This window comes from Micropterus dolomieu, linkage group LG17 (assembly GCF_021292245.1).
Source record: "Micropterus dolomieu isolate WLL.071019.BEF.003 ecotype Adirondacks linkage group LG17, ASM2129224v1, whole genome shotgun sequence".
Classification (NCBI taxonomy): domain Eukaryota; kingdom Metazoa; phylum Chordata; class Actinopteri; order Centrarchiformes; family Centrarchidae; genus Micropterus; species Micropterus dolomieu.
In genome coordinates this window covers 8,396,075-8,410,791 of record NC_060166.1, presented here as the reverse complement: position 1 = coordinate 8,410,791, position 14,717 = coordinate 8,396,075, and the positions used below count along the sequence as shown (strand labels likewise).

The 14,717-nt window shown below is 39.8% G+C and overlaps 1 protein-coding gene across 1 annotated transcript in view; it reads left to right on the top strand.

The window, feature by feature from the left end:
* The window catches only part of LOC123986037 (endothelin-converting enzyme-like 1), a 38,892-nt gene that overhangs the window by 21,003 nt on the left and 3,172 nt on the right, over positions 1-14,717 (top strand). Inside the window, exons 7-11 of the mRNA XM_046074092.1 lie at positions 2,899-2,997; positions 3,538-3,612; positions 6,087-6,190; positions 7,138-7,196; positions 9,396-9,447. Coding sequence (XP_045930048.1) covers positions 2,899-2,997; positions 3,538-3,612; positions 6,087-6,190; positions 7,138-7,196; positions 9,396-9,447 — 389 coding nt within the window. The remainder of the gene's footprint in view (positions 1-2,898; positions 2,998-3,537; positions 3,613-6,086; positions 6,191-7,137; positions 7,197-9,395; positions 9,448-14,717) is intronic.

Sequence of the window (14,717 nt, the reverse complement as noted above, 5' to 3'; positions counted from 1 at the left end):
CTGACAACCCAGGGTTAGGGTTATAATTTTGGATTTATTCACGCACTTCAAAAACATTTATTGAAAGTTTTTTTCTTTTTACATGTTTATTTACAGCATTAAACGTTGAAATGTGTATTGTAATAGGCTGTATATTAACTTACTGGGAGAAAACTGGTAGTTCTATGTAAAACCAGACGTTGAGCACCCCTATATCGCCAAAATGGCATGATCCATGTTTCACTACGATGCTTCGACTGTGAGATTGACAGTCGAATCAGGCTCCGCCCATTGAAGCATCAAATCTTCGACTATTCGGGGTCAGCCCTAATATCATTACTTATTTAATGAAGGCATTTCCATCAATACTTAGACAAAAAATGTATGTAGTAATGAGCAATTTATCTGTTTCCACTGACTGCATAAAAAAATAGTTGGACAGCAATCTGTGTGAAACCACACGGCCTTCAAAGACAGAAAAAGGAAAAACCACAAAACTGACATTGGCCTTGAATTAAATTTTTTATGACTGTACTTATTACTGAAAACATTTAATAATATTTTACAATCATCTGAGACAATTCCAATCTTGGAAAACACATTTTCAAATTTCATAAGTTTTTCATGACAGTGTCCACACTGGAACATTTTCTGACATTGTTTCTTATGAAATTGTCCTTTCTTTTCTAGTTCATCATTTTCTTTGGCTCCACGGGTCAGTGTAGTGGATCAAGCTGTGGGTGTTTTTTGACTTGGCTAGATGATTTTGATTGATTCCTGTCGTGGGATCTGGAAATCCATGCCAATCAGAACTGCCTTGAGTCTCTGCCTCTCACTCACTGATTTGTTGTTCCTATTTTACTCTTTGCCTAGGTCAGCCACTACTAACCCCCACCACTGCCCTTTGGTCCCATTTTCTTTCACCTTATCTCAGTCTCATGTCCATTCTGGGACATGGGGATATGGTTCCCAATGGGATTTCTAACCTCTGTGACCCCATGCTGTTTCTTTAAGCCCTCCATCATCTCCCTTTCATGGTCTTCTTATACTCTCACAGTCCACCCTACACGCTTTATCTTACATCGAGCTGCCTTTCTTCTTCTCTTGCAAACTTTTAAATCTCTGTCAAAGCTGGGGACTATAAAGCATAAAGCAAATCTGACACAACTGGATACGTTCTGGGCGCTAATTACTTTCTATGTACTGTACCTTAACTGAAATTAAAAGTTCCTATGTTCCTAATCTTCCATTTAAGATTCTAATAAGATACTGAGTGTAAATTTCAATAATGCTTCAAGCTAGTGGAGCCTTTCTGATTAATAAAATAAGAGAATAAATAGAGAAGAGGGATTTTTAGGATGAAGCCTACAGTTTGGCAGGTTTTTACCAGATGAAGTGGGTGCTAATCCCATAAGGATCTAAATGTCATTCAACTGTATTTGTCCTCCCTGAATGTATGGTGGAGTGTTTAATGTGGGCGGGATAGAAAGTCTCATGCTGGGTCATATTTCTGGCATTTTTGGTATTTTCCTTGTTAACACTGATCATTTCACAATGCTCGTGGACATCAGTCTGTACTACGTTGGCATGTCCACACAGGTTGGAGACCTCATTATCAACACAAGAGGTACTGGACTCGAAGCCAGTGGTCATGGGTGAAGCCTTGACTGACTCACTGATGCTGCTTACCTCAGCATGAACAGGAATTAATGAGTCTCAGGAGCTGAAGCTGAGCGACGGGAGACAGAGTGGGAAATGCTTTCTTGTTATCCTGAATCACCAATGTAGAGGTAGCTGAAGGACAGTGTCTTTTAGGAGTAGCATTCCTGTTTACAGTAGTTTGTGAAAGCACCAGTATAATTCTTTAAAAGTCTCTCAACGCTGGCACTGGATGTAAATCTCACATTAGATTTGTACAACATACACTGGAGCTGAACTCCATTGTGTTTTGTCCACCTCAGCCTGCTTGTTGCAGTGCGGCTGTCATAAATGAGAGCAGCGCTGCAGCACTAGCAGGCTGGGGTTAACAGAACACACTCAAAAGTATTCTCAGTAACCCAAGTTTCATTGGTGGCTTATAAGCTTACTCACATTATAATTTCTCTGCATGTTTGCATTGTAACTGCAAGCCTTATGTCATTACAGACTGCAAGTCAAAGCGTCCCATTTTAGACACTTTGACTTGCTTGTGCTTGCAGCTGGAAAATAGAACTGTGTCCCAGGCTGTTTTTGAAATTAAATCGAAATTCAGTGATGGCTGAATGCTTCAACTTGTGCTGTGTGGTGTGTTTCAGCTACACATAGGGTCAGTGGTAATTACGTATTGGATACTGGGAATTCACATTACACACAACTGACATCAAATGGAACAATGAGACTCAAAGGTGGAAGAAAATCCACCACTGTTGGCAATCTGTTACAACGGAAATCTATATCATCAGTTAGTAACACAAGCAACACTTGTCAGAAAAAACACAAGCACTATGTGCTATGGTTTGTTTATGCTTGATTGCTTATGCCTGCTTGTTTATAGGCTTTAATTACAACTTTAACTTTGGATTTGGGGAACAAATTAAAACCCCTGAAACTTTGGCTTCAAATCTCCACTATTTATTTACATACATTAAATATACATGACTCAATATGCAACATTTAAAGTAAAAAAACACTAAATGTAGTTTGACATATATAGTCTCTTTTTGACAAATGCTGCTAAATCCTGATTGGTGCATGGAAGTACATGACAAATATATTTGGCCCACTTTAAAGAAAGAAAGGGATTGACAAAAACACAAATACAGAAATCTTTCATGTGAACCTGCGTTCATGTAGGACCCCATGCACTGTAAGAAGCTGAGTGAGAAAATGTGTTTTCAGGGCCTTTAAAACTTCCTCCAATATGATATGATCTCCCTCCAGGTACAGGAGCTGGTAGAGGACATAAAGCATTCCCTGGATCTCCGGCTGCATGAGCTGGACTGGATGGATGAAGCCACCAAGGAGGCTGCCAGGGCAAAGGTTCAGATCCTAGCACAGTTTCTGAATTATAAACAGAACTCCCTGCCAGATCCGATTAGTATTTGAAAAGGATTTAATTATTTCTTTGCAATTCCTTTCTTTCCGGGGGTTTGATTGATTGCTTGGTTAGATGGAAGTGTGTGATAGAATACATCAAGGGCTTGACATTGAGAAGTGAGGATCACATAATCCGGATCTCTCTGTGGTGCTGATTTAGGGTCTGCACTGCAAGATATCCCTTCTAATTCTTTTACAATCTGAAGTTATAATCCTTTTAGAGGGCCATGCTGAATATAAAGAGCTTCCCTGTAATCCTATTACATTGGGTTTGCTTGATTAGTTGATGCGTGTGTGCATGTGTGTGTGGGTGTGTGTGTGCGTACACGTGTGCGCTTGGATGGTGGTGTGCCTGGATCCAAAAAACAAGTTGGTGTGAGTGGTTATTAGTTAGTGCAAGTGGATGTGGGGCGATGTTGGACCAGTTGTTTCTCCTCCACTTTCTCCTTCCCTCCATCACATTCTCTTCTTCTTCTCTCCCAGCTGAAGCACATGATGGTGATGACAGGATACCCAGACTTCCTGCTCAAACCTGAGCTCATAGATCAAGAATATGGGGTGAGTCATGGGCCTCCTATTTCATTCTGCACTGTCCAGTCATCCTCACCGCACACAAGCGCCCACACCTCATATGAACAAATTCCATTTCCCAGCATCCCTTTCTCCCTCTGTCTCTAGAAAACGATTTTCCGTCAGACATTACCATGCATCCTGGATGATTCAGTTGGAACAAAAAATGCATCATGCACAGGAGTAAATGAACCTGAAATACACTGATTTTCAGGTTTTGCCTGCAAAATAAAAGCCCGAGAAGCTTGTTTACTGCAATGCTGTAATTGGAGTTGAACTGAGCTTTTACTTTTTTGAATGACATTAAAAGAGTCTGTAGCCTGCTTGACACACCTTTAAAATAGCCGCCAGAAAATGTGATTCCGCTAAATGTCGTCTGCCTGGAGATACTGGGGAAACGAAAAACCGTCCGTAGGTTGATGGATGCTGTTAAAACACACACTGCGGCACATGCTTTATTGTCAGCATGTAAAACAGTGGCTTCATAATCAGTTTGTTGAAAAGAAAAATAAAATTTACCTGGACAAGGCAAAGAACATCCTTTTGAGTCATGCGCTTTACCAACTGAGCTAACCAAACCATGTAGCATTCAGTTTAAATATTATGTCTGATGTTCTCACCCACCATCTAATGGATAAAAAAATTGCTCTGATGCAAAACTTATTTGCAGACCCCTGCTGTATATTATTACTTCTTCTTCTTCTTCTTTTTTGATGTACGACGTCAATGTAAGGGGGTATATGTAGATAGAAATGGCTCATTCTAAGATAATAAAAACATAACTGTTCATTTTGTAAGGTCTTAAACAGTCTTACCAGGTACTAGATGGTGGGTTGAAATCTGTTGGTCTGTGCTAGCTTCGCGCAGGAGCCCAAGAGTCCCTGTTTGTCTGGAATTGTCTGAGTTTCAAGCTGGGTATCCAGAGTCCTGAAAAATATTTGTAAAACACTACAATGTTTTCAACATTAACTTCTAAATTAGTAGTCATAGGCAAGCATAATGATGCTTGTGGCTCTTTCTGACAGAACCTGTCAACATGCTAACGGTTAGCTGTAATGCTGAAGAGACTTGTGCGAGGGGGTCTGCCTTTTCTAGAGCTCCCACAGGCTAAAGTTCCCGGCAATGAAAATGCTGCGTCCATGGTGTTGACAGGTGCTCCCGGGAGGTGTGCTAAGTGCTGAAATAAGTGTCCCCCATCCTGATAAAGAGACCAGTGCGTGCATAAGCACATACTTGTGTGCACGCATGAACATGCATTACACTTAAGGGTCCCGTGTTGGGGGTTTGAAAATATGATCACCCTAGGTTAGCCTCTACCAAATGAGGAAATTCATGTTGTTTACATGTTGTTTGTTTGTAGCTGGCTTTCTATAGTTATTCACCTAGCAGTAGTTCTGTTGGGTCAAGTTGGAGGGTACATGAACTCTGCAGTTTTATTGTAAGGCTAAACATGTTAAATGTAGAATTTGTGGTGAGTGTGTGTTGGAGTAGTCTAAAGGCACATTTGGTTGTTGGTTCATTGCTACATTTCTTATCACCATTAACTGTCAATTCGTGGTAGTATAGTATGGAACCACTGGAATGAATGTACTGTATATCATGTTGGCCACGTGCTTGGCATGCGCATATGTGTCCTTCTGTGCATGCACAAACAAAAAGTGTACCTGCTCATTAAAGCATTGCTCCATAGCAATATTAGTGGTCAAAAACCCCACAAGGTAACTTTAAATAAAATATATTTTTCTACAGTACAGCTGCATTAAATGTGATGTGGAGAGATATTGGCAGCTTCTGAAGCATTTATCACAAGCAAAGAGTTACTTAACTCTGCTCTGTGGAAAATTGTCCTCCATCTGCTACTTCAGTTTTAAATACTGCTCTGCACAAATATGTATTTTTGTCACAAACTGACAGGAGTACATCTGGCCCTGTAAGACTAAACAAGCAAAAGTACAAACAAGGAAGATGATGTTTTACTGTCAGTTTAAAGGATGGTGATGTTACAAAAGCAAGTTACATTAAATTCCTTTTGCAAGTGAACAAAACCAGTTTTCAAACTAAAAATAAACTACTACCATGTCTCGGTGTTAAATATGATACTACAGCTCTCAGCTCCGATTAGTTTAGCACAAAGACTGGAGACAAAGGGAAACGGTAACAAAATCCAAAAGTTCACTATTTACCATGTTAATCCAGGTAAAAAACAGGGGATTATGTGACTGTTTCCTGGCTGGGACCAGTGACTTCCTGGAGTCTGGCACGTAAAACTTGAATTTTTTTAAGTTTTTGCACAGATAAAACAAACAAGAAATAACACGTAAATTATTGCGTTTTGTAGGTGTTTTTATGTTAAGCTAAACTAACAAACATGAGAGTGGTATCTATACTCTCTTTCCCAAAGTCTCAAACTATTCCTTTAATACACAATAACTACACAATAACTCCATGTCTGTGTTTTGCAGTTCGATGTGAACGAGAAGACCTATTTCAAGAATATCCTCAACAGCATCAAGTTCAACATCAAGCTGTCAGTCAAGAAGATCCATGAAGAAGTGGACAAGACAACGTGAGTGTCATATCTTATTACAAAAAGCTACACTAGCCAGCCACATTAGCTTACTGACATGCGGTGCAAAGCAATTAAAAAAGGTTAATACATTTGAAATCCATTCTGAGCTCATGCAGCTGAGGCTCACACCGGACGCTGCAGTTACACCACTGGGAGTGTGTGTCGCTCAAATATGTTTGACATGCCTAACATGTGTCCCTGTGAGTCCTTTTTTGTTTGACATATTTGTTGATGCGCCTCTAAATTAAACCAACATGATACCAAATCAACATACACAGCTGGAGAAAATCCATTTGATTTACTTATCTATAGCAGCCAGGCAGCAGCAAAGTGCTGTGGGACATGCGGCTCATTTTTATAAAATACAGCCATGTACGCCTGGATTGAGTGCCTCTCCGCTATGACAACACATTACAGTCACATTAGCATTCCAAGGTGCTCAAAACAAATGTATCATTAGCCCACACTCAATGCCCTGAAGAGTTAAATCACACCCTCCAACTTTATCACCAAAAAGTGAACCTTTCATCGCTCACTCTGTCTTGTCGCTGGGAAATAAATAAATAAATACTTCTGCATGCGTTTGTCTCCGCTCTATCTTCCGCAGTCCATGCAGAGCCATCACTCTTTCACTCCTGGAACAAGGGCATCTCACACTTTCAGAGTTAGTCATTTGGGGGATTTTGTGCCAATCAATTGGTCGGGCTTTAAGTGGATTACCATAAAGGAACTGTCCGCGGTTTCATATGCAGAGAGGAACTTCGGCCGTGTGACAGCACACACTGATTATTTCTCACCAGGGCATTTAGAGAAGTGTACAGAGGTGTTTGGGATTCTGTTCAGGATTGGGGTGTATTTTGAGTAGGTAGATTGGTGATTTGAGTTGTTGTGTGATTGATCTCATTGTAAAATCCCGGTTTGTTTGACACTGTTTTTCTCCTCAGGTGGCTTCTCCCCCCTCAGGCCCTTAATGCCTACTACCTCCCTAACAAGAACCAAATGGGTGAGTGCATGACTCTTCATTGTGCTGTACATACTGATATTTGTGTTCTCTCTGGCATCTGTCTCCACACACAAACACACACGCATCCTTTCCCCCATTGCACCATGACATGGACCGTGCATTAGTTACACGCAATTACACCATGTTGCCACCTGTGTTCAACTAGTCAAACACAGCGGCTGCTCCGAAAAAAAAAGCATCCACCTCCTCATATCATATTCCTTCTCATCGCTCACTTTCTTCTTCCATCTCAACCTCCCATGCTTAATACCCCCCTGGAGGAAAAACAAGCAGTAACGTCATCCCAAGTTTTAACAAATCTAGCCTTGCGAAGTCAACCCTCCTTCCCTCCCTCCTCTCTTCGTCTTCTCCCAGGATCGGCCCGCTGTCTGTGTCTGCCTGCCTGCCTGCTGGATTAAATCTCTCACAGAAAAATCAATAGTGTGCGCGCAAGCTGATGCTAGAGGACAGGAGGAGTCAGACAAACACAGTCATCAGAGCCTCCTGGGTCATTTTATTTTTTTACCTACGCACATTATTTCTCTCACTTAACCCAGCTGCTTCAGTTCTCAGCTCTGTATTCACTTTCATACTCATTTTTAAAAAATCAAATTAATGTTGCCCACTTTAGTTGTACCTCTTTGGCATTCTTTTATTTCATGTCTAGAATCAAGTCCTGTTTGAAGATAAACAGACAAGGACAGAGGTTTAATTAAAAGTTGCTCCGTAACAGTGAATTTCTTTCTCTTCACAGGTCAGTTTTCAATTTGATTTAATTGGCTCACAGTCAGTGAATGACTGCGATCTCACTGAAACCGATAATATTAAATCCTGGCTACCTACGTTTAAACCAACATACTGTACTGTTAAAGCTGCAACTAAAATTATTTTAATTACTAATTCAATTATTATTTTTTAAATAAACCAATTCATCTTTAAAATGTTCAAGCATGACTAGGGCTGCACAGTGGTGCTTTAAGCTAAATGCTAATGTGCACATAATGACAATGCTAACAGGCTGATGATTAGCAGAAAAAGCATATATATAAAGTGCAAATAAAGTATATACTGTTAACCATCTTAGTTTAGCATGTTAGCATGCTAATATTTGTTAATTAATACAAAGCACAGCTGAAACTGAAAGGAATGTCATTAGTGTTCCCCAAAGTTATCAGAAACACAATAGCAAAATGTTTATTTCACAGGATATGTGAAACCTCTGACATGTTGGTAGCACTAGATGAAAAGTTAGTGAACCACTAGTCATTAGGAGTCATCCTCTGGGGAATGTCTGGACAAAATTTTTTTCAAACCATCTACAGTTGTTGACATATTTCAGTCTGGACCAAATGGTTGGACCAAGCATTTGATCAACCAACATTGTTATTCTCATCCCTAATGTGGCATTAATGTCCACCACAAGTTGCCAAGTGATTTCTGAAAAAGCTTTGTTCAATCAACAGTCCAGCCCCAAAGATAATTTATTTACAATGATATAAAACTGAAAATCCTCAAATTTGAGGCTCTCTCAATGTAGTCAATGTCTTGATACTGTAAATACCTTAAATTATTAACTAATTTAAAAATGTAGAAAATAAATAATGTGTCCATTAACTAATTCTTTCAGCACTAAATTATTTTCCATATTTTGCTATGAGACACATATTTATTTTATTACTCTTTTTGAATTAACGGTTATGAGCCACACGCAGCATGCTGACGTCCTGTGATTAGTTAAATGATAATAAACTGTATATGGTCATTTAAAGCTTCACCAGGAAACCTCAAATACTGGCATCGGCAAATGGTGCCAAGAGATTTAGAAATGTCTTATGTGAGATTACAGGAGATAGAAATGAATGAATCCAATAAACTAAATGTCTTCTTCAGAGGGTATGATGGTGTTATTGATGGGTGTTACAAGTTAGCATCAGCTATAAACACTATGATACTTGCATCGGATAGCTGTTTTCAGTTTGCTATATCTGCCCCTATCCAATAAACCATAAATAAATAAACCCAGCTTCCTGTGGATGAAGTGAGAGCTTGCTGCAGTGCTGAAACTGATTCGTATTTTGCTCTTGCTGTGTGCTGAAAGAAATCCATTTGGGCAAATAGAGACTTTCTGCTACTGTCCTCTATGTATTGTACATTGTCCCTAACTTCCCTTATGTTGTTTCTTCTCTATCTCTCTTCCAGTGTTTCCTGCCGGCATCCTTCAGCCCACTCTCTACAACCCTGAGTTCCCACAGTAAGTAGCCCTCCTCCTGTCCCTGCCTTTCCCCGCTGCTGTCCATAGGGAAGTAACAACACCACCACGGCCACAACAACAAAGGTCGTTAAGCCAACTTAGTCTGGCAAGCCTCTGCTACCCTGAAGTCCCAACACACTTGATTAAACCAATTTAACTACCCACCAAGAGCTCAATTACTGAACAAGGTCCTGCTAATGGAACAGGTGTCATTGAGCGGTCGCCTCCCTAAATTTGAGTCCATTGAGTAATTTGATGCTACATAGAAGTAGAAGGGAGTAGGGAGAAGCCTCCCTGTCTGTCTATTTATCTCCATTGTTGCCACGGTGGCTCAAATGTGTGATAAGAAATGAATGTATTAGAGCAGTGGTTCCCAAACGTTTTCTGTCATGCCCCCCCTTCAGAAGCTAAGTGTGTTAGCGAAGTTAAAGTTAAAGTTGTCCACTTTAACTAAGGCCTGACAGATATGTGGCTTTTCATGGTCAATAATGTTTTTTTAATACAGCTGCTGGCAATACAGCATTTTGTGTATCCTTAAAAAACTTTTGCCAAGGCAAAATGTTTTTCTCATAGTTTTACTCTTGTCATGGGTAAAAAGGCTTTCGAGTGAACATTAAATCATTACACCATTAAGGCTGAAATCCAAACTTATGAACATTTCTGAAGTAACAGGGCTGGGCTGAAATGTTTTATAGTAGAGCAAAGTGTCAATACAGATACCAAAACAATACCTAAATTTGAAAACTTTATTGCCATAGTACGGCAACAGAATGCTTAATTTTACAATTTTACGTCTTGAATTTAGTGTCTGAATTTGACCAGGCCATTTGAGCCACTGGATATTTTGACATTCCTTGAATTTGAAAAATACAGTATGCATACCTTAAAAAAAGTTTTTGAAATTGCACAGCTTGAAACTGACTATTAACAATTACAAAGAGGGGAATTCAGACCTAATAAATTCAGACTGATATGAAATATTTTATTTAAATTTCAACATTAGATATTGTAATATTGGTATTCAGTTGCTGCTAGGAAATATAAACATGATTCCTAAAAAAAATATTCACTAACTTTTTTTTATGTAACAAAGAAGTCAAACTTCAAAAGCCAAAAAGTGTTAAATGTGGTCTTGAAGATTACAAATCTGGGCAGACATTCAATACCAGCTCTTAGTAATTGACAATTTTCAGTTCTTTTTATATACTATGTACACGGTACAGTCTGTAACCAAAAATGCACTGAGGTTCGAAACACAGCCAGTACGGTATATAACGAGATTAATGGCATAAGTGATCATAATAATGTCTACTGATAAAAATGTCTAACTAGAATATGTTCAGGCCTGGGCCTGCTATAGACAATCAGTGTAATAAGGTTTGCTCAATATTAAGTGCAACATGATCCAGAAGTGGAGAACACTGACTGATATCTCATGGTATTCACAGCAGCATTTTGACTTGTCATAGTAGGAAAAGCACAGGTGTTACCGCTGACGTTAATGATTGCTCTGTACTATTCATGTGTCCCAGTAAGCAGTGTGACAGTGAGCCTACAGTGAGTGAGGACTCTGAAACTGAAGCAGCTAAATGGAATTTAGCCATGATTAATTTTACGATTTACACCTGTGCTTTTCCTACTGTGACATGTTAACATGGCCTTAATGAAAATTACCTTTAAAAGGCATGTGCATCTGCAAAACCACTGTATTTCTAACCTTTTCCAATCTTTGCTTCAAAAGACCATGCGGCAGTTTTACATGTTTCCCTCCAATAATCATTTACAACTGGTAATTATAAATAATAATTTATAATACTACTGACCATTTATCAAAGACCACTGTTTTCATAGCTTGAATTCCTACTTATCAGGCGCCTGCTGTTTTGCTTTCATTCATTCATTCATCCATTCACTGTGGCATTCACTGGCAATGCAGCTGTTCTGAAAACATTTTACTTGGTTGTGCACTGAAAATTAAAAATTTATCTAAAAGACTGTGTTCAAAAATGGACATTGTAAAAAAAAAACAATACAACATTCACAACAATTTCTTTTCCAATTTAAATAATCGGCAGCTAAGAGCTCAATAACTGAACAAAGTCCTGCTAATGGAACAGGTGGCACTGAGTCCACCGAGTAATTTGATGGTACATAGATGTAGAAAGCCTCCCTATTTGACTCTATCCATATCTATATATCTCACTTGTTGGCTCGCAAATAAACTAATTGTGATGAGAAATTAAAACATTAAAGCAGTGGTTTCCAAAGGTTTTCCTCTTTGGAAGCTGACATAAAAAAGGTGTATGCCCCTCCACTACATGTAAATAATTGGGGGAGCAACAAAAATAAATTTGATTGAAATAAAAGAAATGATTCAGGTAAACACGATAGCATCAGCAAACTTGAATTTTTATTTCTCTACATAAATCATGTTTGTTTAGTTCCATATTTTTGCAGAGCTAACTCGTAGGGCCCTATCTTGTGCAAAGTGCAGCACAAGTGTCATAGCTAGTTTCCAACCGATGCAGTTGCCATTTTTGCCCCAGCCGTTGTTTAAATAGCAAATGCATTTGTGCCCATCTGTGTGCCCATGGGAGTGTTGGTCTTAAAATGAGGTGTCGTCAGGCAAATTGTTGGTGCATATCTGTCTTGATGCAGCAGAAAGCGACTGTACCATTGACCAAAAAAAAAAACAGGTCTAAAGTCAAGGCGCAGTATTTCACTGTTGTTTGTTATTTTAGGGGCGCATTATTCTGATGGTAAGAGAGAAGCTGTGCTCATTTACGCACGAGGCACAGCAGCATAACTTCGTTGATTAATAAAATCTCCTGACACGGCCACAGGATCGGTCAGGATCTAATGTGTCCTGTGTTCTTCTACATGTCCAGGTTGATACAGTGTTTGCACTGATGTGACCACAACAGGTTCATCGTAGTTTATAATAATGCAGCGCAGTGAGGATCCAGACGTTTCCTAGAGGAGACAAGGTCTGTCTGTCTGTCTCCAGAGTTCAGACATTTCACTGATAAACCACAGAGCTGTAGAGTAACATTAGGATTCATGATCAGAGACAGTTTTTATATCACATCCATGCTTCTGTCTATTGACTGAGGAGCAAACCTACAGCTGCCAGCATTAAGTATTATTCTAAGCCAAAACATACAATACAGTTCAAATAACTGCACCTCCTGCATTCATACCAACTCCCCTAGTAACCACACACACACACTTCCAATTTGCAGTTTGTGTACCCAATATTAGCTTACACTTCTATGTCTTCATTATAGGTGATCACCACTACTTCCACAACCTGCTGCCAAGCATGTTAATCAATGTTAATTAATGATGTAGTGAAGTCTGTGTGTGTGTGTGTGTGTGTGTGTGTGTGTTGTCCCCTTGAAGTTATTACTGCAGTAGCCCTAACCTCCCATAAACACATGCTCTCTCACCGCACACCCACACACCCACACCTCTCCACTACCACGTCGAGTATAATGAAGCTTCAATCAGCCAGTTAGTTTAGCAGGGGAATCGGGCCGGTGTGAGGCGGAGTATCGACTAGCTGTCAGAAAGTCATTTTCCGACGTAGCCATGTGAATAGCCCCGGGTCTGCCCTCTCATCGCTCTCTATATCTGCATGTGCCGCAAAGACAGCATTTCACCTCGGCCCTGGGTCAAGGAGAGGGGGAGTGACCTGCTGCTTTTTTTCTGGAAGCGGGGGACAGGTTGTGGTACAGGGTGCTGGATTTTGTATCAACAATTTGGGACATTAAAATGTATGTTCACACTGCAGCTGGAAGGTGCAGCTGGAAGAGATCTCTCATATTTCCTAATAGGTGTGAACAGAAAAATGTGGCATCGAGCTTCTTTTTATTCAGCACCAATCTGAAACACATGGATCCAAAATTAGATCCCAAATGCAACTTGTATTTTATCTGGCTTGGCTGAGCAGAATTAACAATGAGGGCAATGAGACAAAACAATGGAATGAAACTGTAATGACTCTAATGAGACACCTCAAATCACCTCAGTAAAGGCATATTGCTTTGTTTTACAGTGAGTGGATATGCACACAGACTTAACTTTGCGTATCTGCATGTAATGCAAACACTTTTAATAGTGAAACACACATGATACAGCATTTACTTTCTGATTAGACATTACTATTCTGTCAATAACTTTAACAGCCTGACTGCTTAAACATTTAAGGAATAGTTAGATAAATACAACTCTTGTGCCCATCAGTGAAATATGAAGCTAGAGCCAGGAGATCTGCTTAGCTTTGTATAACATATAGACTGGAAGCAGGGGGAAACAGCTAGCCTGGCTCTGTTTAAAGGAAACAAAACCCTCCTAGCAGCATCTTTAAAGCTCAGTAATTAACATGTTATATGTCATTTGTTTATTTTACACAAAAACCAAGCGCCAGACAGGCTAGCTTCTTCCCCCTGTTTCCAATGCTTATGGTAAGCTAACTGTGTCCTGGCTCTAGCTTCATATTCAACGCAAAAATATAAGTGGCATGAAGCTCACTTTTCTCAAGAAGAAAAAGCAGATTTCCCAAAATGTCTGAATGTTAGTTTATAACAAAACTTGAACAGCAGCCACTGTTGCCACAAGTGGCAGTTACAGAGTAATTGTAAATATGAAAACATAGCATACTCCAGGGCTCTCAAGTCTCACGCATTAACCGTGAGACACACGCATTTCAGCCAGTTCACACGCTCACACGCTACACCTTGTATTTCTTACGCTGAGAAGTTAGTTAAGAGATAACACCCTCGAAGTTGTCAATTAATGGACGATCATTTCTGTGCTGAGTTCATAGCCATCTCTGTAGCCTACTAAATGCCAGAGCCGTTTAGCTGATCAGAAATTAGAATGTGTTGTTTCCGGGTAAACTCCGTGATCCCGCTGCAAGCACATTCATTACCAGGCAACATGTATGCACGTGCACCATGGCGTGCATACACGGAGTGGAAGTTGGAAGCGCAAGACCCATGAATGCAGTAACAGTATTATTTTTTTTTAGCATTTTGATTTTGCGATTCCTGGACAAATTCACTTGTCTGTGATCAAAGATAGTGTAGTGAACAACGGTGTGGATTTGTGCATTTTACATTGAATAAATTTGGAGCTACCCTAAATTCCTTTCTCCTCCCCAGAGAAGAAGGGGGGGGGGGGGGCAAAGTTGCTTTCTCTAAGTGCTATCCCGACCATAAAACTGGCACCTTTTTGATTCCGAAGCTGATAACGCGGGGCCTGACTGT